This window comes from Ambystoma mexicanum, chromosome 3p (genome assembly GCF_040938575.1).
Source record: "Ambystoma mexicanum isolate Mex_15411 chromosome 3p, UKY_AmexF1_1, whole genome shotgun sequence".
Taxonomy (NCBI): Eukaryota; Metazoa; Chordata; class Amphibia; order Caudata; family Ambystomatidae; genus Ambystoma; species Ambystoma mexicanum.
In genome coordinates, this window is record NC_090925.1 from 834,287,057 (window position 1) to 834,309,210 (window position 22,154).

At 46.7% G+C, this 22,154-nt stretch overlaps 1 protein-coding gene across 1 annotated transcript in view; it reads right to left on the bottom strand.

The window, feature by feature from the left end:
• Nucleotides 1–22,154, bottom strand: part of STX4 (syntaxin 4) — a 499,563-nt gene that overhangs the window by 330,734 nt on the left and 146,675 nt on the right. The window contains exon 6 of the mRNA XM_069651919.1: nucleotides 12,128–12,236. Within this exon, the coding sequence (XP_069508020.1) occupies nucleotides 12,128–12,236 (109 nt within the window). The remainder of the gene's footprint in view (nucleotides 1–12,127; nucleotides 12,237–22,154) is intronic.

Here is a 22,154-nt window from a genome sequence, read left to right on the forward strand (position 1 = left end):
TCGTCCAGGGAAGGGTACAATGGGATTGCCTCAATGCGCAAGTGCGCTGCCACCACTGCCAGTACCTTGGTGAATACCCCTGGAGCCTAGACTATTCCGAAGGGCAGCACCTTGAATTGGTAGTGCTGGCTCACTATCTTGAAAAGCAAGAATCTTCTGTGCGCTGGGAACATTGAAATATGAAAATAGGCATCTTTCATATCCAGTGTTGCCATGTAATCCCCCTTTTTGTAGGGGGATTACCTCTTGTAGCGTAGTCATGCAGAACATTTGTGGCTCGACATACTTGAAGGGCGCACATCTAATACTGGGCGCATTGTGAGATCTTTCTTTGGCACAAGGAAGTAGGTTGAATAAATACCCCCCATTTACCAGATTTGCCAGGACGACCTCTATGGCGTCCTTTGATAAGAGTTGCGATCTCCTCGAGGAGGATTTTCTGATGTTCCAGCGAGTGTACTTTGTCATGGAGGATATCGTGGGGGCGCTCTAGTAACTCGATGCAGTTGCCTCCGGACACTGGACAGCACCCATCTGTCCGAGGTGATCCTCTCCTTTGTGTCGGTGAATTTGGTAATGTGCCCCCCTACTGGGGATGCATGGGAGGGGACCTGAAGCGGAATGTCACTGTTTGGCAGGTGGCGTGCCACCTCTAGCGGGGCTACCTTTCCACGCCCACGACCTCTGCGCTGCCCTCTTGGGTAGCCCTGGGAAGATTGTGACAGGCAATTCACCCATGATGTCTATCAGTGTCGCCCAAGTTTCTGACTTTAATCCCCGATTACCTTAACCATGCATGCCTCTTAATGATTATACCTTCACCGATTATTCTACCGGCATTATCAGCCGCGTCAAAGTTAGTTTTCAGGAGACTGCCCTCCCCTCAGCTGCCACTTGCGCTAACTGGGACTTTAAAGGTTCAGGTGTGGAGGAAAGCAAAGCAGATACTTCCTCTCATTTATGGCAATTGTAGCTTGCTAAGAGGGTGGCACTGTTGGCTATCCTAGCCTGATAAGCCGCAGATGAAGCAACACTTCTCCCTAGACCATAGATTCTTTTGCTTTCCTTATGCGGAGGAGCCTCAGAGGAAGCAAGTGGGGTTCCCCCTCTCTTTCTAGTGGTGGCAAAGACCAGTGAATCTGGTTTTAGTTGTCCCCCGATACATAAAGGGTCAGAGGGAGCAGCGCGAAATAACTTTTCAACACATGGATTTACTGCACGTATGAGGTTAGGCGTTTGCAAAGAAGGCAGAATTCTGCGCTGAACTGATTTTAGTAACGGGATGGACTGAGTTACTGCCCTTTTGTCTCCCAGGATTTGCTCTGCGAAATCCCAGTCCTCTTGAACTTCCTGTGTATCTACCTGGAAGTGTTCAGCAGCCTTAGCCAACACCTCATTAAGGAGAGGCTGGTTATCGGAGATTAACAGGAGGGTCCTTAGGAGTTGGTGAGTCTAAGGTGTAAGCTTCAGCCTCCTACTCCTCATCCTCATCATCATCATCATCATCCCCGTCATAGTAAGGGTCTGCAGGCTGTTCCTTCTTGAATTGAGGGTCATGTTCATCATGGTAAGAATTTGGGTCATAAGGGTCCACAACAAAGGGGTCTATGACTAAGTCCTGAAAGGGAGCATCAGAGCAAGCCCTCTTAGGAGGGGGTTGAGGGGACACAGGAGTGGCCCTGGACCCACAAGGAGCTGAGGTGGGAGGGGTGTTCATGTAACTCTGAAAATAGATGCTTTTCATAATAATCTGCCATAAAGGTCATACTTTTCAATACCCTGTCTATATCCTGAGAGCCCCATTCTCTGGAGCTTGGTATAATAACAGAATGAGCGGTAAGGCCCATGTCCTTATCTGTGGAAGGTGTAACTTTTGTTTTGGGGGCTGACTGATTTTTTAGCAGCCTCGTCCCCCCTATGCTTCTCTTTAGAAGTGTGGGTATTTTTAGATGACTTTGAGGTGTTTACCCCCTCCCCCATGGCTAGGAGTGGATTTACTAGACTTTTTGGGGCCTTCTGATTTGTCCGATGCATCGCGCCGACTGTCGTAGGCGTGAACCGGCAAGGAGCATCGAATTTTGGGTGTAGGGTTAGACGCAGAGCGTCCAGTTTCGATAGTGGGTCGAGACACTGTGTCTTCGTCAGACGCCCAAGTCTCAGTGGCAGTTTGATGGACGACACCTTTTCCGTCCGAGGACAGGTGGGCCTTGTCATGAGGCGACTGCGATTGGGAACGGCCAGAGGACAAGGATTCGGTGGACCGCACTCTAGGTGCCAACCATTGCCGATCTATCGACACACGTGTCGAGTCTCAGCTGGGGCTAATGTGCTTGGTGGTGGATGAACGTGATGTGCTTTTGCCACCGGGTGCGGTCCCCACAACATGGCCGCCGGCCAGTCCTACAGGTTCAGGGGTCTGCGCCTGGATAGCTGAAGCCGCCCTGTCGCCGTCCGATTCAGCAGCGTTGCTGCCATCGCTGAATGCTCACTCTTCGTCCATGTCCTCGAGCTGCCTGGCGTAGTGGGCCCAGCGCTTAGTGGAGCGGTCCTTCAGGGTTTTAGGCTTAAATAGTCAGCAGGCCAGACAAGATGCCTCAAAGTTGTCCCGAGGTAGACACAAATTGCAAACAGTAGGTTTATCTACCCAGGGGAACGTCTAGTTACATCTTGGGCAGAATCTAAACGAAGTACTCTCCATAAGGTCAAGGTATGGCAGCGGAGTGAATTTATGTAGGAAAAGGGGAAATATATATTTATGACCTAGCCCCACTCTCCCTACTGACTGGGTCGAGGCTAGAGGTGGCCTTCCAAGGCCTGGGGTCCGTCGCAGCAGTCTTCAACGGAAGGCTCTCCGATCGTCACCAGCGTCGTTCTTCGGCGTTCGGTGAATAAAGGATAGGAAGAGATTTAACAGTAATTTAAATATAGATACAAAAGGAACTCCGGACACATGCGTCCGACTAGCATGGCGGAAAAAAACTATCTGAGGGACCTACACGCGTGGGATCATGGGTACAGGGGATGTCACACTAGGGATAGTAATACTGGCACGCCCTATTCGACTTCCCTTTTCGAGTTTCGAAAACAACTAATCCTCCCCAGCTTCCACTAGATGTCGGCCTATGCGCAGCATGTGATCTAAGCAGATTCCACAAGCCTCAGATATATATCTATATCTCTAGCTATATATATCTATATCGCTAGCTATCTATATCTCTAGCTATCTATATATCTCTAAACGAACTAAAATACTCAGTAATCGTCTTAATGTTGCTTGCATCTGCTTGGATTCACATGCTTTGCATAGGACGACATCTAGTAGTTGGTGTCGAGTAGTACAATATTTCTGTACAAAGTCGAAAAACAGGGCGTTCCCATAATACTATCCCATCTGTGACATATACAATAACCATGATCCTTCATGTGTTTGTGTCCTCCGATTGTGATTTTTCTGCCCTGGGGATGCATGAAGTCTGTAGTGGACCGTGAGTGTGTCAACTGATTAAGTGTAGAAAGTTAACTCTGAATAAAAAATTATTAAATCCGTTTGTGAAACATTCATTTTCACAGCAGGGAGGATGGGCGGGTGCATGTGAATCTAAGCAACATTATTGAAAGGTAATGTTCGTCTTTGGAGGCTTGTGGGTCTGCTTATAATCACACACTTTGCATAGATTAGCAAGCAGTACCCGATGAAGGTGGTGAGTGAACTAAAGGATCAGAATCAAAATACATTTTTTAACATGGTTTGTCCCACCTGTGAATCATTCCTTGCTTGTGGGTCAAAACAATGTTGTGCGAAAGTGGTTACCGAACTCTATATAGCCTCTTTACAAATAGCCTCCAGTGGCACATTTACGATGAAAGCCAGTGTAGCTCCTGTACTAGTGTAGAATGTGCGCTGGATGTGAAATGAAGAGTTTTGCTTGAGCGGCTGTAAAACTATTAAATACACCTTACAATCCATCTGGCGATGGTAGACAGACAGGGTCCCCTTCCGTTCCAGCTGCCAGCGATGCAAATATCAGTTTTTCTCAGTGGATTTATTTTGTTATGGTGGTACATACCTTCTGCTTCTTTTCTTCCTTTGGAGCGTGACCTGTCGCAGCACCCCTCTCCCCTGACATCGGGAGCCCTCCGGAACGCCAGCCAGCACTTTAGAGGAATCAAGGTAAGCCCTCCCTGGGCGTTTTCCATCGTGCGTGCTGGCGCTTGTTCCAGATTTCATCTTAAGGATCACCTGCTATTAGACCTAAAACAGGTTTTTGCCACCTTTGACTAATGCAGCCCGGCCATTCCAAGATGGCGTGTCCCATTTCATCGTCTGGAGCACTTTGTCCTTGCTTGTTGCTGCTTGCATGTGATTGGTCCCAGGCCTATGAGGTAGCTGGCAGGCTTGGATGGCCCTCCTCCACTCCTCCCTTCAAAGGCCTACTCCCAAGGCCCCTGTCAGCTACCTATCCGCTACAGATACGCTACGGCACACTATGTGATAGCCTGTGTGAGCCCCCTATGGCCACCTGTGTGCCATGTGAGGCCCCCCCTATGGTCACCTGTGTGCCATGTGAGCCCCCCTCATGGTCGCCTGTGTGCCGTGTGAGCCCCCTTCCACCCCTATGGTCGCCTGTGTGCCCCCTCCCCCCATGGGCGCCTGTGAGCCGTGTGAGGGCCCCCCCCCACCATATGGACCCCCCCCCCCTATGGTTTCATCTTGCAATGCTGTGTGCCCCATCCCCCCACCCCTTGAATTGACTATATGCATTTGTATGCTGCTGCCACCCTGCAACATGGGGTTGGTCAGCATGTCTTTGCCGCCAGAACTGTCTTTATGCATTTGTATGCTGCCACCCTGCAACATGGGGTTGGGCAGCATGTTTCTGCCTCCTGAATGGACTTAATGCATTTGTATGCTGCTGTCGCCTTGCAACATGGGGCTGGGCAGCATGCATCGGTTACCTGATTTTGACTTTATGCATGTGTATACTGCTGCCACCCTGCAACATGTGGTTAGGCTTTCTGTAGGCCCTAGTTAGCACTTAAGCAACCAAACTAGCCGCCCTGCAACATGGGGTTAGGCAACATGTAGGTTTGCCTTTGCAAGCACTTCTGTAACTAAGTAAGCTTTCTGTAACAGCGCTGCGATGCCCGAGGGCTGTTGTGCGCTTTATAAATTCAAATAAATTAAAACAGGACTGCCCTACGCACCTTCATTTCATGAAGAGCTCTTATGCCAGAGTTCTTAGGGTTTTGAAAGAAAGCTGGAAGTTCAACGGATTGATTGACACGACATGTAGACATGTCATTTGGTGAAAAACAGTTGTACTTCAGACCGTCTTGTTTTTATTCACTGTAACAAGGGGTTCAGCCACTGATGAAGCTTAAAGTTAACTAATCTGTAAACAGATGTGATGGTTTACTAGGAAAGACATTTAATAAGTAAGATCCTTGGGGGATGATTTGTGCATTGGCTCAAATAAAGGACCCATGAGCTTTCTTGGTACAACATTTAGATCCCAACATGCTATTGTTTTACTCCTTCCACGAAGACTTTGGAATTCTTCATCAAGGGACCTTGTTTTGAGATGTTTTGTAAGCTGACCGTGCCACCAAATTAACCTTTAAAGAATGAAGGACTAGTCTTGTATCTAGTAAACATATGTGTTGGTGAACAATCAATAGGAAGAAGGTTTGGTTTTCTACACCACTCAACAAACCGCTTCCATGTATCAAAATATCAGTGAATAGTGATGGGCTTGCATGCCTCATTTAAAATGTCCATTGATGTGCCCAAACTCTTCCTGTCCCTGTGATAGCAGGTTGTAAGTGGGAGTCAATCTTATTGATGGGCACGGAGACATCTTGAGAAGGTGGCAGTACCATATTTGCGGCGGCCGCATTAGTGGAGTATCATTGTTAGATGTTCCTGATGCATCTTTTGGATCACCCTGTGACAGAGGGGTATGGTGGGGGTAAGTAGGCAGTGGGGGTTTTATTTATTTTTGCATTTGTAGAGCGCCTAGCAGCCCGGGGGCATCAGGGCACTGTTTCAAGGAAATTACTTTGTTACAGTGCAGGTTGCAATAGATGGTGCATGTTACAGAGAACGCGGGTCTAACATTAGCCTGGACATGGGTGGTTGCCTTACATTAGCTATACAGTTGGCAAGGTGAGCACAGACATAGGAGAAGTGCGTACATCCAGTACCAGGTCAGAGTGGGGTTTACACGAACAACATGGTTTTTATTGCTTTTCTGAAGACCAGGTGGGACTCGATGCCTCGGATAGAGGCAGGTAACAGGTTCCAGTTGGTAGCTGCGAGGACTGGGAAGGTAGCGCCGCCTGCTCTGGTCCTAATGCTTTTTGGAATTGATAGTCGGTTGGTGTGGCTGGATCTGGTCGATCTGTTTGAGGGGGGGGGCCCAGAGAATCTTTGCGCAAGGTAGCAAGGTGCTGTGTCGTGGCAACATTTGTGGGCGAGTACCAGGGATTTGAAGAGGATCCGTTCCTTGACGGGTAGCCAGTGGACGGATTTCCTGGTGGCCGAGATGGGGTCTCTTAGAGACTCCAGTGGCTGCTCCGAGGGCATTGTTCCGCACCTTTTGAAGTTTTTTGCTGAAGTGCCTAGTAGAAGTGCATTGCAGTAGTCTAGGCGGGAACCTACGATTGCTCTAGCGATGGTGAGGGAGTTTTGCTGTGAGTGGAAGGGCCTTGCAGCAGTGATAAGTTTCGAGCGGTAGGCAGCTGGGGTTTGGGGTGGAGGAAAGCATAAACCATTAACCCTGTTCAACTGATCCATAGTGCATACCCCAGGGATCCCCTCTATGGATACCTGGATGTGTAATCTGGGCATGTTGAGTTTTTTGCTGTTTCAAAAAGCTCAATTGTTGGATGTCCCCAATGAGTGAAAATGTGCGAGTACATCGGAATGTAGTTCCCTCTAGAGTTTTAAAGGTTGCACTCTGCGTAAACTGTCTGCAAGACAATTGTGTTCGCCTGGAACATGTTGGGCTTGGAGATGTATCTCCCTTTGCAGACACCATTTCCAAATTCTCTGAGCACGTTTCGGCAACTTTAGAGTGTGTTCTGTTTTGTTTGTTGTAATCGACCATGGCTGTTGTGCTGTTTGTTGCAAGAAGAACGTCCTTCCCCTCTAAATGATGTTGGAAAGCCTCAGTGCATTGCACACTGCCAGTATGTGTATGTGAGTGAGACCATGTCCCTTGAGCTGTGAGGTCTAGGCAATAGGTGCCCAATCCGGTCAGGGATGCGCCCGTTGTGATGGTTGTATGACAGGGTAGGTTGACAAAGGTTTTCCCTTTTAACAGGTTTTCTTTTGTCCACCATTTTAGAGACAATACCATTGTGTGTGAATCTTCCACTAGATCATTCCAATCACCTGCAGCTCGAGACCATTGTTGCACTGGGCGCACAGTCTGGCATGAGGCACGATGAAGATGCAGGACGCCGTCATGCCGAGCAGATGCATGACTTTTCTGAATGTTATCTGCCGTCAGGCCACGTAACAGACTCTAGGTTAACAGCTTTTGAACCCTATCCTTGAAGGGAAATACTAGTGATGCTTGTGTTGATCATTGCCCCTAGAAACTTTTTCTTGGCTGGGTAGTAGACAAGATTTCTTTTTGTCGATTGAAAACCTCACGTGATGTAACAGATTGTTACCAGAGTATCTGTGCAGCATACCTTTGCGCTTTCCCCGTTATTAATCAGTTGCCCAGACGAGGGCACACTGGAATGCCCTTCCTGCGGAGATGAGCTGCTACAACTGTCAGTATCTTTGTGAAGACTCGAGGAGCCATTGCAATTCCAAAAGGGAGCACCTTGAGAATTGATAATGAACAAGGCAGTTTCAACCCTAGGTACTTTCCATGTTCTGTGAGCTTTGAAATATGGAAATGGGCATCTTTCATATCCAGTGTTGCAAGGAAAACTCCCTCCTAGAGTAGGGGAATGACCTTTTGTAAATTTGTCAGTTTACATATGTCTATGGTATGGTAATGTCCATTTATAAAGCGCCTATACACAGGCAAGTGTTTCACAGCGCTCAAGGAAGGTGGGAACATCGGGGGGAAAAACAACCGTCGCTCAAAGCCCTTGAAATTCTGAGACAATAACAGTCTGCATAGGCAGAATTAAGTGCATAATACATTTAACAATTGAGACACACCAAATAGTAAAACTGCAGAATCGCCATCAGGCCCAATTGCATTTTGGGCTGAAGACATGGGAGAACAGACAGACGATCTTCCGGCACAGTGCATTCGGTTCGTGCAAGTGCACTGACGGTCGCAGGGAGGGGGATGACCAAGTGCACCCAGTTGGTGGAGACTGGGGTAAGTGCAGAGAGGGCCACTCTCTAGGGTAAATTATTTAAGTTGCAGTAAGGGTGGGTGGGGTGTAGGGCCCCGAGGCAAGTTTAGGAGAGGACTGGCGGGTGTGCCAGGGACATTTGAGACTACACCAGGCAGACCGTGAACATGCTGTAAGGAAGAGGAGGGAAAGCAGGAAAGAGCAGAGAGCTAGGATATCAGGGTAGAAGTAGAGAGAAGGAAGAGGAAGGTCTTTAGGAGTTTCCGGAATTTAAGAAGATCAGGCTCAAGACAAAGGGTGGCAGGGATGCTGTTCCAGAGGGAGGCACCTGCTGAGGGTAAGGATCTCCCTCCAAATGTTCGAGGTTGAAGGTAAATGAGCAGAGTGCTTGTGAGGGACAGTATTTAGGGAGGCAGCGATGCAGGTAGGTAGGTCCTGGGCCGCAGAAAGCCTTGTGGATAATGCAGAGGGTCTTGAACTTGATCCTTGCAGCCATGGGGAGCCAGTGAAGGGATTTCAACGCTGGAGAGATGGAGTCCCTCGGCCTGAGGCCAAGGAGAAGTCTTGCAGTTCTGTTCTGGATGAGTTGCAAAGGGCACAGGGTAGAAGCAGGGCAGTTGAGGAAGAGGCTGTTGCAGTAGTCTAGCCTAGAGAGAACCAGGTCTCTAGAGACAATGAGCGGCTGGGGGAAGGTGAGAAAGGGTAGAGTACATCTGAGGAGGTGTAGCTGATAGCAAGACTTTTTAGAGCTGTCCGAAATGTGAGAGGAGAAGGAGAGAGTGGAGTCGAAGATGACCCCAAGGATTTTAGCCTCACAGATGGGTGTGGGTGCAGAGCCAAGGGAGGCCGGCCAGAGTGGGTGGGAAAGCGGGAGCAGGGGTCCCAATTCAAATGATCAGTCTTACTGGCGTGGAGGCAGAGGTTGTTTGCAGCACACCATGACTGGCCTTAGGGTCTAGCAATGATCTTTTTGTTCTGCCTTTCTTTTGGAACAGGGAAGTACACAGAATACATACCCTGTTTACTTGTTCGAGAAATGCCAGTTGTGGCATTCTCCTGTTTTTTTTTAGGGCAGATTGCATGGTTTCCCGATGAACTCTATGCAATACCCCCTTCTTCACAAAGGATAACGCCCTCTGATCCAATGGTATTCCCGTCCATGCGTGCATGTATGATGCTATTCAACCCCCTAAAGGGGCGACATGGCAGGGTACGTGAACCAGAGTGTCTGATCTGAGGCAGAGGGTGCTCCCCTGGCCGATTGCTCTCTACCGTGGCTGGCTTCCTCTTCTGAACTGCCTTTGATAGGCTGAATGTGCTGCGCTTTGTGGACTCTGGTTTGTAAACCAAGTGCTTGCGCCGGGTGAATAGCGGATTGAGTAGATGTTCAGGCAAGGGTTTGCATATAAATAAAAACCACATCAACTATTTGTAAATCGTCTCTGTTATAAGGTCTTACTTGTGATCAGTCCTAAGGTCTTGATTGACTTCTGCTCCTTTTTGGCTTTTTCTTGGGCCTCATCAACCACCTTGCCAAAAAGAACACAGTTTCTCAACCAGCAGGGTGGCATTAGTTTGTGGCCTAAATACTGACCTTCGCAGCAAGGCAGGTCTCTTGATAAGAGTACCTTCCGCTACCAGCCTGCTCACAGTATCGTCTGTCTAGTGCATTTTAAATAACTGCGTAAGCAGAATGCTTGCCTTCTAGTAAACCATGAGCATTTGAGATTGCAAATGTTTTTGGACGTCCCTAAACAGATCCTCCATTTGATCTCACTGTTGCTGGTTAGAACTGGTCATCAGGGTCATGGTTAGGAACAAGTCTCATATGCTGCAGAGGTTGATACTTTTGACCTCAGAACATATATCTTCTTGTTTCCTTATCTGTGGGGATTAGTAGGATGCCAAGAGAGTCCCACCCCTTTTTACGAGTTGTCAACACTACTAGCGAGTCTGGCGTAAGGGGACCCTCAATGTAGAAGGCCAACTAGCGCAGGTTTCAAGCGCTTTTCTATGCAGGGGCTAACTGCTTTAGTGAGAGCAGGGTGACAAGTGACGAGATATTCTCTTTACTGACTGTACTAAGGAGATGTCCCGCCCAATCTACTTTTTTCATTCAGAATCTGTTCAACAAAATCAGCGTCCTCCTCTGATTCACGAGTGTCTATCTTAAAATGTTCACAGCCTTCTTTATTAACAGGTCATTGTATAAAATATGAGCATCAGTAGGAGACTGAAATTATATTGTCCATTATATCTGGTGAAAGCATAGGGTAGTCATCAGGTTCCTTAACGGGATCTTCCTCAAATGTGCCTTCCTCCTCATCAGTATAATCCCCATGCTCAATGGGGCCTTTGTATCCTGGTGTTATGGTCCGTTTAGATTATTTAGGAGGTGAAGGTCTCATAACAATATGCTTCCTCTTAATTGGGCTTATTTTTTTTTAAACTCCATAAAGGAGAACATCTCATCCATTGTTTTTGAAATCATTCTATTGTACATGAGGTAGAATGAGATTCTAGTGGACAAAGAATCTTGTTCCTCCTCAGATTCAGATACCTGAGGAACACTTTCTTTAAAGCATTGGACACAGCGTCTTGTACCCGTTTGTGGCTAGATTTGTGTTGTGTTGATTTCTATTTCTAAGTTTTGTAGTCGGCACCGAAGGCGATAGTTTCAGTGGTTGAGATGACGAATGTGATGCACTAGAGCTGAGCGCTTTGTTGCAGAGTTTTGCTCCACGCGGGCACATGCACCGAAACGGTCGCAGTTTTTGTGCGGGTCACCTTTTATCGTTCTTGGGGTAGAAAGATCTGGAGCCAATACAGACCGCTCAACCTGTGAGTGTTTTATGTGCTTAGCCCTTTCGTTGCCAAGGGTACCCTTCCATAGCTGGGCCGGATGCCTGATTTTCTGAGCTGTGGAATGGTTTAAGGGAATCTAAATCCCTAACAGTTGTCTCCTCACTTTTGAAACCCAGACTGGACTGTCCGGTTTGACCTCAATGGTTTCCGCAACTGCGGAAGGATCAACGGATGCATCAGCCTGGATTGCGTAGGCCGTCCAATCGATCCTGGAGCGTTTATGTTTTAAACACCTCTACTCCTGTGATCTCGAGGGACATAATTACATACTTGTGCATCTATCCTGCGGAATTTATTTTTACAGGAGGGTCAACATTTAAATGGAGTGCTTTTCATTCTCGAAGCTGGAAGACCGGTAGAATATTTTACAGGGAAAACAGACATTCTACAATAGCAAAACTAGTGCATGTTTTCCCTCACTCTCCCTCCTGTAATATTAGCTTGAGAAGGTCCAGAGACCTCAATGATCGCCGATCCTCCAAAGTCACGCTCGATGGAATCGTGGCAGACATGTATACTCCAGTCAGGCGATCTTTGTTGCCAATGTAACAATATCAATAATATTCTCAATATTGCTCCACATCTAGCATAACAATAGTACATCTAAGAACTCCTAGTATAGCGACCAACCCGATGGTGGAAAAAATAAATCCGAAGACCTCAACACGTACCGTACAAGTCACAGTAGGCATAGTATTACGGGAACGCCCCGTCAACACCCAGTTTTTTCTTTACTTCGAAAAGAAACAAAATTGCACCAACCACTAGATGTCCGCCTTTGCAAGGCATGTGATTCTAAGCAGACACACCCACAGACACAAAGGCGCCCATATTGGGCATGTTGCAGTCAAAGTGGTATTCTCATTCAACCACCTAGATAAGAAGATTCTTTGATGCAGTAGGACCAAGTGGCCTCTTCTAAGGGAGCACTTACTGATCTCGAGCTGGCGGTGGATACGCTTCACGTTTTTATCCCGGTAGTGTGACTGTGCAGCATTGCATTTGTTGATGGCCTCTATGAATTGTTGCGAGAGGATGCCGTGCTGTGAAGTAAAGAGAAGGGAAGGTCACATAGTGAACACAAAAAGGCAGTAGAGGGCAAACTATACCAATACGAGATGCATGTAGGCACAGGAGTTGTGGTCTAAACTATTAACAGGGTATTGTAAGGAAGGCATGGTATCAACATTAAGACGGACAAAAGTGACCATAGCTCAAGGGCGCTTACTGAACCTTAATTGGGTTTGAAAAACACCCATCTAATCCTAAATCTAAAGATGGGAGCAAGCTACAACCATCAAATAATAATAATAATAATAATAATAACTCAGTCCTAGTGGGGTCTTGTCAAAATAAAAGGGCCTATACTAAAACTTATTGTCAATCCTTACTTCTAAATACAAATAGTGTGGGAAACAATGTTATGCAAAAGAAAAGTGTTCAAGAAATATGTCGGGATACTCAAGCCGTTGGCTTCCCCACGTTTTCAATACGGGATAAGGCGGCACACTCAAGCTAGCACATTCTCTGGTTTCTCTAGCATGTGGGTGCAGTTCAAAACTCCAACATCACAGCCTTCTGTACCAAAGTCTCTTTGCCGTTCAAAAGTCTCTGCTTTGAGAGGGCCTGATGCAACAAACAAATCACGAAGTTCCTTTACTTTCAGGATTCTCCTACACAAACTTCTCTCAGATGATTTACTGTTCACCTTCCATCCCCCTCTGCCGGGCTCAGATCCACTTTAACACAAAGTTCTTTTTTCACATATTAATTTTCTTAGGATTTACACATATCCAATTGCTCGGGTGATTCATGGTTCACCCCTGATACCCCTCTGCTGGGCTCAGACCCATTTATTATAACACAAAGCTTTCAATTGATCTCCCTCTGCCGGGCTCGGACCAACTTTCTTACTTTGCCATCAACTTGCTTTACTGTATCAATATCAAAGACTTTCGATTGTGCACAGGATTTTGCTTGACCCGTTGCAGGACTGCTTCAATTCACAATACTTTTTTTATTTTGTATTGATTTAAGTTTTTTTTATAACGCGCCTAATACCATACCAGAGTTCAGTTTGTATGCGCAGATCCGGCATTCCGACCTTTTGCTTTGCATGGTCTTGCTTCCAAGACCAGCGCTTTGCCCCCTGTCTATCCTCTGTAATTGCCACAATCTTTTGCCACTCTCAATTTTGTCAACTCTCAGCTGGACACCTTACAGAGACCTTTGATTGAGCATGCACGCAGCATGGCACCACTGTCGGATATCATATATTTTGGCTTCAAAGTTCGATCACTCATCTGCAGTTCAACTTTATTCGCATTGTATAAGGAAAGTTTTTCTGAAGATCAACTAAGGGCTTAGTAAAACCATTCAACTGAGGCAGTACAAGACTCCACTCTTAGTAAAAGGCTGATCCACCAGAGTTCAGAGTAGCGTAGACAGAGCAGCCAGGCTCATTTTAGGAGGGAGTGAGGGAGGGCTGTAGAATCAGTAAAAATGAAATTGTAAAACAAATGGTACAAACAAACACTGAAACACTATGTATGTAAAAAATAAATGATTTGTTTAAATACAAGTAGGCCTAGATAAATCTAGGGGAAAGTAAGTACCATCACACCCTATATGTAATCACAATTATAAAAACACAACACTATACTTGAAGGTACACAGACCAAAGTATGAACCTTATTTGGAACTCCTAACATTAGTTCTAGGGAAGTCCAACCTTTTCATACACATTCAGTATAGGTCAATGGTTACTTTCACAATTACATTCAGTAATGTATTTATTTAATTTATTGATTAATGCAAGGGCAGTAGACCCTAATAGTTGTACCATGATGCTCAGTAACAAATCTCAGTCAACTGGACAGTATACATTTTGTGAATAGCGGAACACTTATTCCAGGTACAGTAAAAACCTATAACTACTTTTGTGATAACACAGAGTTATACTAAGTGAGTAAAACCTAAAGATGTGATATTCAATTACAGGTGCTTTTGAGATCAGTGAAACACAGATTGAGATAAGCAGTAACTCTTGTAACTTATTTGTAGATGGCACACAGCTACCTCAAGGTAAGTAAAACCCATATACATCTCACAATGGATTCCATGTAAATCTTTCCCAGCTATACAAGTACCTTATGTATGAGTTATGAGGGACAGTTAGAACCAAAGACTCTCTGGGAGTCTGTCTACAACAGCACATGGAAAGCAAAACCCAATGTTACACTATACTGAATGACTCAATGTTATTCTAGGTAGGCAACAAACTAATACAGACATATTCTGGACAGGCTAGCAACCATTCAGGGGAAGCAAGACCCAGTTGGGGAACACTCATACAATTATCCTAACCGGCATAATCTGGTGAAACCAACACACTACTTTTGGGAAGAGGCACAACCTAATCAAAGCCGAGTAATACACCTTCACATCTACTTTCTATTAGAATGGCAAAACGGTTTCTAAGGAAAGAAAGATGTTCACCATACTTTTAAGAATAGTGCATCCCACATCCAAGGTAAGTAAGAACTTGTCTAACTGTTCACTCTTAGAGTTAAAGTTACCAACCAACTCTCTTACAAGTAAGTAACTTTTAAACACGTATTTTCTTTTCTAGGCAAAAAGGTCCAATCCTTTAAAAGTCTTTCCCTTATTCTTGGAGCATGAATGTTCTCAGTGGCAGAAGGGGAGGGAGGGGGGGCACGAGGATGTAGTGTCAAACAGGCAGTGTCAGGATAGGTTCTTAAGTAGCAAAAGTCAGAGTTCCTCAGGAAGACTGGGCAAACAGGTGAGTACTTTACTTCTAGAGTTAGAAGAGAGTCCAGGGACTTAGCAGAAGACACCCCAGCAGGATTCAAGCAGTGGGACAGGGTTCACTGGATGAGAGGCTTCCCCGTCACAGAAAACACCCGACAGCTACACAGAAATCCTAATAGACTTAAGGTAAGTGCATACCCAAGTCAACACAGTACCTCAGCATTGAAGGTTTTGCAGTAGGAGGACTTTAGGATCTGCGGCCAAATACCCGGTCAGTGGATTCCTTGTCGTGGTGACTGAAAACAAAACCTCAGAAGGAACTTTGCAGCAGGGATCAATGGGGAAGGCTCTAGGAGAAGTTTTCCTCACGGCTGAATGTGGTTCTGCGGATTTGGCACCTTTTCAAGGAGCACAGAAGAAGACAGAAAATCGTCGTTACAAAAGGTCCAGCACTCTGAGGGGACTTTTCAGACTATTTGTGTCTCTGGAGATACACCAGGATGCCCACGAAGTTTCAGCGAGATTCGGAATTTCGGAAAACCGTGCACCGCACAATGGCTCGAGGTCCCAGGGTATTGCAGTAACGCTCAAAATGCAGGTCTGGAGTCTGGTAGGTCTCACCATGCTCTGGGTCAGGGCCATCATTTTCGGAGTCCCCAGGGCGATTGAGGGAAGGGCTACAGCAGGCTCCGGTTACAAAGCAGGCTCTCCAGTCGATGGACATCGTTTCAGCTTTTCCATCATCCTCCTCTTCGGTTTCGGTTCCAGTGGTCGACTTGTCTTCAGCTTCCAGGTTAGTAGTATTTAACAGAAATTACTACACAACTTCTGCATTCTCTCCCTGCTTTTTACAAGAAGGGGGCGGTCTGGTTGTCCAATCAGGACAGCCAGCCCGCCACTGGTATTTGTCCCCATTCAGGCAAGGAGGAAGACAAAGGGCTTTCAAGTGTTGGACTCCTCCCTCGCTTTCTGCCCTCACAGACAGACTAGAGATTGATTCCCGCCGAAGATAAAAAAAAAAATAATAAAAAAAAATTTAAAAAAAAAAAAATCACACAAAGGTCACACACATTTCCCACCCTGGATGTCAGGGAAAGGAACAAAGCAAAAACAAAGGTGACGGCTGGAAGGTTTAGAATGAATCTTAACCACTGGCATTGCTCTGGGAAACCCTCCAGACCATCGTTCTTTGCCTGCCAAGCCATTACAGAAGGGCAAAGACCATATGCAAATCAGGCTTGGCCCCACCCAAAAAGGGGCAGTCCAGCCCGAAATGCTAGGTCACATCCCTTCTGCACGAGACCACAAGCATCCCCAAACATGTTTCGCCCTTGTTGGGCCTCATCAGTGAGGAGTAGCTTGGGTCTCAAGCTACTCCTCACTGATGAGGCCCAACAAGGCTGAAACATATTTGGGGATGCCTTCTACCCTTGGGAACTGTAGTTCTCTCAAGGTTAGCCAGAGAAAGTTAAAAGGGGATCCCATAGGGCAACCCAGTTACAACAGGCACTTATTGGCAAGAAGTTGTTAAAGAGGATAGCTTTAAAAAGACACTATGGAGAGTCTAAAGAAATGACACCCATAAAAGGAGTAAAAGATTCTGCAAGTGTGTGAAAAGGTTCCCACTCATTGAGGTATTAAGGAAAGATATCCCACTAGTAAATCAAAATGTTCGGGGGTTGACCCAGTTCAGAAAGATTTACCATTTCTATGAAAATCTTACCCAACACATTGGTTATCACACGCGGTTCACTCCGTGTTCTCAGATCCAGTGCTAGCCATACAAAGTTGCTGCTTGCAACCTTGGCTTCAACACGGACCAGTCTTGTATCGGTCTCCCCAACTCACTGGCTGTGTTAATTTCACAGATTCTGCTTTCTTGTTGGAGCCAAGGACAGAACCACAACAGCTGGCGATTCTTCCCGCTTTAATTATTGACGTTGGAGGGCCCTGGGTACCTCCGACACAATGCAGAATTCCTCAGCCTGGTGTTACGCTTTCTATTCTTGATGTTTCATGAAAGTAACAGTTCCTTGTCAAAAAAGTCAAGGTAACTTCCCCCATTTGTGATCCCGTTCGGTTTCGCCGTCTTACTCTGTGTTAAACTGCCATCTTGAAACTGCTGTTTCCTTGTGTTCTTTGCCTCACTCAGAGTGTGCCCTCGTGCTCCGCCTTTTATCCGTGTGTGGAAACGTAATGGAAGTCAGGTGAGCATGAAGGTTAGTAATTGCCGACCATTTTATCGGGACAAGTCAGGTATACAGCTTGGGTGTTAGTCCATTTTCTCTCATAGCAGGCTGTCCGTTAGAAAGTGTGTGTGTTGTCAAGGGGAACGGGGGGTTTAAGTAGCCTACCTTGTAGGACGGGGTAAAGATGTTACACGGGAGGGGATACCGCGTCTCACCATCCAGTGTCCCACTCCCTCAAGACCGCTCACCCAGATCATCCTGCACTGGTCCACCCCAGGAACTGGATCCAAAGTGATGGCCGTGTCTTGGCCACCTGCATGAGAGATCCCCCGTGGACTAGCGGGTGAGACCTGGTTTCTCACAGTATAGATTTCTGGCCGGTAGCAAACTCTGGTTCATTGGTTGGTGGGGAGAGAGGAAGGTGAGAAGACAACTTACTGCTGCCAGAACATATGGGGGTTGGTGGTCAATTGCCATGCCTCTCAATCTGAAGTCTCAGGCATCAGCTAGACCTGTATGCTGATGCCTGAACTGCAAGAGTTTGTATTGGGAAACAACAACCCTGCCCAACTTCTGCTTTTCAGATCCCCTCAGCCTTAACTCCGTCATGTCCAATAACCTAGTCAAAACATACATTCGGCTTGCAGTCTAGCGTGGAAGGGTTTTCCCCTTTAACAGGTTCTCCTTTGTCCACCAGTGTAGATTTTACAATAGTGTTGGCGAAACAACCACTAGATCATCCCACTGACCGCTTGCCTGAGCCCATTGTTTAGCCAACCATTCCTGCATGGAGCGCATGCGCAGACGTGCGTGTGGGACCAGGTAAATGCACAACGCCATCATACCTAGTAATCGCAATGCTTTGCGTACGCTTATCTGGCGACCGGCTTGATACAGAGGTATTTTTGCCGTAGCATGTTTTGAACCCTTTCCATAGATGGAAAGACTAACCCTGCTTCCGTGTTAAAGCAGATCCTAGTAACTGTTTTGTTGCGTTTGGTATAATGCTGAACTTTTTTCTTGTTTATTGAGAAGCCCAATTGGAAGAGAAGGTTTATGGTTCTTTGCGTTTTTTGCTTGCAAAGATGGGGCGATTCCCCTGTGATCAGCCAGTCGTCCAGGTAGGGGTACACAGATTGCCTCCCTGAGCAGGTGCAGTGGCACAAACGCCAGCACCTTGGTGAATACCCTTGGAACAGATGCTATTCCGAAGGTTAGCACCTTGAATTAGTAGTGCTGGTTTGCCATTTTGAAACGCAAGAGTTTTCTGTGCGCTGGGAACATCGAAATATGAAAATCGGCATCTTTCACATCCAGTGTTGCCATGTAGTCTCCCCACTTTAGAAGGGGGATTACCTCTTGTAGCGTCGTCATGCAGAATTTCTGTGGTTTAAGTGTTCGCACGGCTTAAGTCTAACACTGGGCGCATAGATGAACAAATTACTTACCAACTGTAACGTTCTTTCGACTGGATGTTCCTCCCACGTATCCCTCATCTTACGATATTCGTATCCTGCCAGCTTTGCTGCTTCGGAAAAAAATTCTCGGCAGAGGGCGATGTGCACGAGGTCGTCGCGCCGATGTCCCTCGACGGGCTCCGTACCGTGTAAACGTCACCATCAGTATAAATAGCTTGTGCCACGCCCGTTGGCTTCAGTTCTGTTTTTTCAAGGAAATATTCGAGGAACACCCAGGCGTGCTTCATGACTGGTATTTATTTATTTATTTATTTATTTCAAATTTGTTGAGCGCACATCAGCCCAGAGGCATCGTGGCGCTTGTTACAGACATCTTAGTTGCAAAGGAGACCGTAGTTACAATCAACACATAAATTACAGAGGAAATATATACAATAGCAAGGCAGTATATTTACATGGCTTCCAGAAATTTGCTAGTTATTTAGCAAGGAACGCGGTTTTCAGTTTCCTGCGAAAGATGGGAAGTGAGTTTTCCGTTCGGATGTCTGAGGGGAGAGCGTTCCATGTCTGTGCTGCAATGTAGGGAAAACCAAGACCTCCGGCTTTGGCTTTTTTGATGCGTGGGGTGCAGAGTAGGTTAGCGTATTGCGTCCTGGTGGGGCGTGTGGAGGAAGGTTTGAGGATGGTATCAGAAAGATAGGACGGGGCGGAGAAGGAGAGGCATTTGTGAGTGAGGGTGAGGATTTTGAGGGTGATCCGTTCTTTGACTGAGAGCCATTGGGCTGAGAGCCTGGCCTGGGTGATATGCTCTCTTCTTGGGATACTAAGAGCGGCCCGGAGAGCGTTGTTCTGTGTGATTTGTAGTCTATTTATGTTTTTGGCTGATGTGCCTGCTAGGAGAGCATTGCAGTAGTCCAGTTTGGCTCCTATGGTTGCCCTCGCTATGGAGAGGCGGTTAGGTTTAGAGAGGTAGGGCTTGATGGCGTTTATAAGTTTGGTGGTGTGCGCGGATGCGGAAGTGATAGCGCTGACTTGTCTGGTCATGGATAGTGAGGAGTCGAGGTATACTCCCAGTGTCTTGACGGCTGTGGACACGGGAATGATGGAGTTGTCAATTGAGAAGTTAGTGTACAGTTTGTCCAGTTTGTCTAAGGTGTGCTGTTGGCCTAGTATCAAGATTTCGGTCTTGTCACCATTGAGGCAGAGGCCATTAATTGCCATCCATGCCTTGATGATGGAGTAGATGGTGTGGAGTGCCTTTGCGTCTTCGTTGTATGAGCCTGAGAGGGGTAGAAGTACTTGAGTGTCGTCCGCGTAGTTCGTGTAGGTGATGCCGTATGAGTCAAGTTTGTCAAAGAGGGGCTTGGTGAACAAGTTATAGAGTGTGGGTGCAGTGCAGGAACCTTGAGGGACCCCGCAATGGATTGTTGTGGGTGTGGCGTTAGCGATGTCCGAGAAGACTTTCATGGCCCTACCTTCGAGGAAGGAAGTGATCCAGGCAGACTCTTTGTGAGAGGAAAGTGTAAGTAACGTAAACTGTACTGCGGGGTAGGATGGGAGGGGCAATGAGGAATATGTGGGAGGAACATCCAGTCGAAAGAACGTTAGTTGGTAAGTAGCTTGTTCTTCGAATGGATTGTGTCCTCCCACGTATTCCTCATCTTATGATAGACTCCCATAGCAGTGGTAATTTTGGAGGTCGTAGTACTAGTTATTGTTCTCACGGATGGAATAAACTACCGCCTTGGCAAAAAAAAAACCCTCATTGGAGGGAGAGGCATCCAAGCAATAATGCTTGATGAAGGTATGCATTGATGCCCATGTTGCAGCTGAACAAATATCTGCTGCAGGGACTCCCCTCTTCAGAGCCGCAGAGGTAGCCATACCCCCTAGTGGAACGGGCTTGCAGGCCATCTGGTGGGTCTTTTTCCCCCGCCAATCTGTAGCACTCAATTATAGCTAGAATGATCCAGCAGGATATGGTTCGTTTGGTCACTGCTAATCCCAATTTATGACCTGTATAACCCACAAAAACTTGGTCATCTTGACGTAATTTTGACATTCTTGAAATGTAAAAACCGAGAGCCCTTTTGGGGTCTAATCTATGCAGTCTCTCGTCTTCTTTGCCCGAATGAGGAGGAGGATAGAATGTTGGTAATATGAATTTTAGTGACAAGTGGAAGTCAGAAGCTACTTTTGGCAAGAAAGATGGTTTTAACCTTAAGAACCACTTTGTCCTTGTAAAAAGTAGTACATGGAGGTTTACATGAGAGAGCCTGTAGTTCACTAACCCTGCAGGCTAATGTTACAGCCACAAGAAGGACAGTCTTCAATGTTAGAAGCCTCAAGTGACAGGAGTGCAGAGGCTCAAAAGGTATACAAGTTAGAAACTTAAGTACCAGATTTAAATCCCAAATTGGGACATGAAAAAGGACTGGAGGGTATACGTTAGTAAGCCCTCTCAGAAATCGAATTATCAATCGAATTTTGAAATAAGAAACCTCTTCTGAGGATTGCTTGAAAAAGGAAAGTGGAGCTAGATAGCCTTTAATTGTTCCAATCTGGAGCCCCAGATTGGCTAGATGCAATAGGAAAGAGCACCATTAGGGTGCCATATTGTAAAGGGTTCACATCCTTATCTTTGCACCAGTTACTGAATTTGTTCCAACGACACTGGTACGAAGATTTTGTTGCTGGCCTTCTGGCCAAAAGCAAAATCTCCATTACGTCATCTGGAAGATCCCAATCCTTGTATCTCAACTTCTCAGAAACCATGCGTGAAGGTTGAGTGTCTTGACCTCTGGATGGAGAACCAGACCTTCCTCTTGCGAGAGAAGATCCTCTCTTTGTGGATTGGAGGGTAGCTGGACATGTCCAGAAGGAGTACCACGTCGTCCTGGCCCAATATGGAGAAATTAGGATCATGTTTTTCCTGAGCTTTCTCAACCTCCTGACTACTTGAGGAATCACAGGGACTGGAGGAAACGCGTACAGAAGTGGAAACTTCCAGTCCACCACGAACGTGTCTCCTAGAGCTCCTGTAGGAGGGAATTCCCTTGAGCAGTACTGTTAGCACTTCCGGTTTACCGTGGTTGTGAACAGATCCACTTGAGGGGCGGACTTCCTGAGCTAGCTCCCACTCATGGGAGACTGTGCTCTGCCTGCTCAGAGCGTCTGCCACCGTGTTCTGCTCTCCGGCTAGGTGAACTGCCGATAGAGCGATTCCTTCTCATATTGCCAAGAACCAGAGCTGCATTGCCTCTCTGCACAGTGGTAGTGACCCTATGCCGCCTCTCTTGAGGTAGTTCATGGCCACTGTGTTGTCCGTCATTATCAGGACATTCTTTCCCTGTACAGAGGGCAGGAAGGCCTTCAGCGCTAGTCTGATTGCTCTCAGCGCCAATCGGTTGATGTGTAGATGGAGACCAACAACCGCTGTTTGTGGTGTGGGCTCCCCACCCCGTGAGTGAGGCGTCCGTCACTACTGTTATCTCCGGCCATGGTTGCCAAAAAGATTCTCCCTTGAGGATGTTGTCATTGCAAGCCCACCATAGTAGATCCTGAGCAACCGCGCTCGGGACTT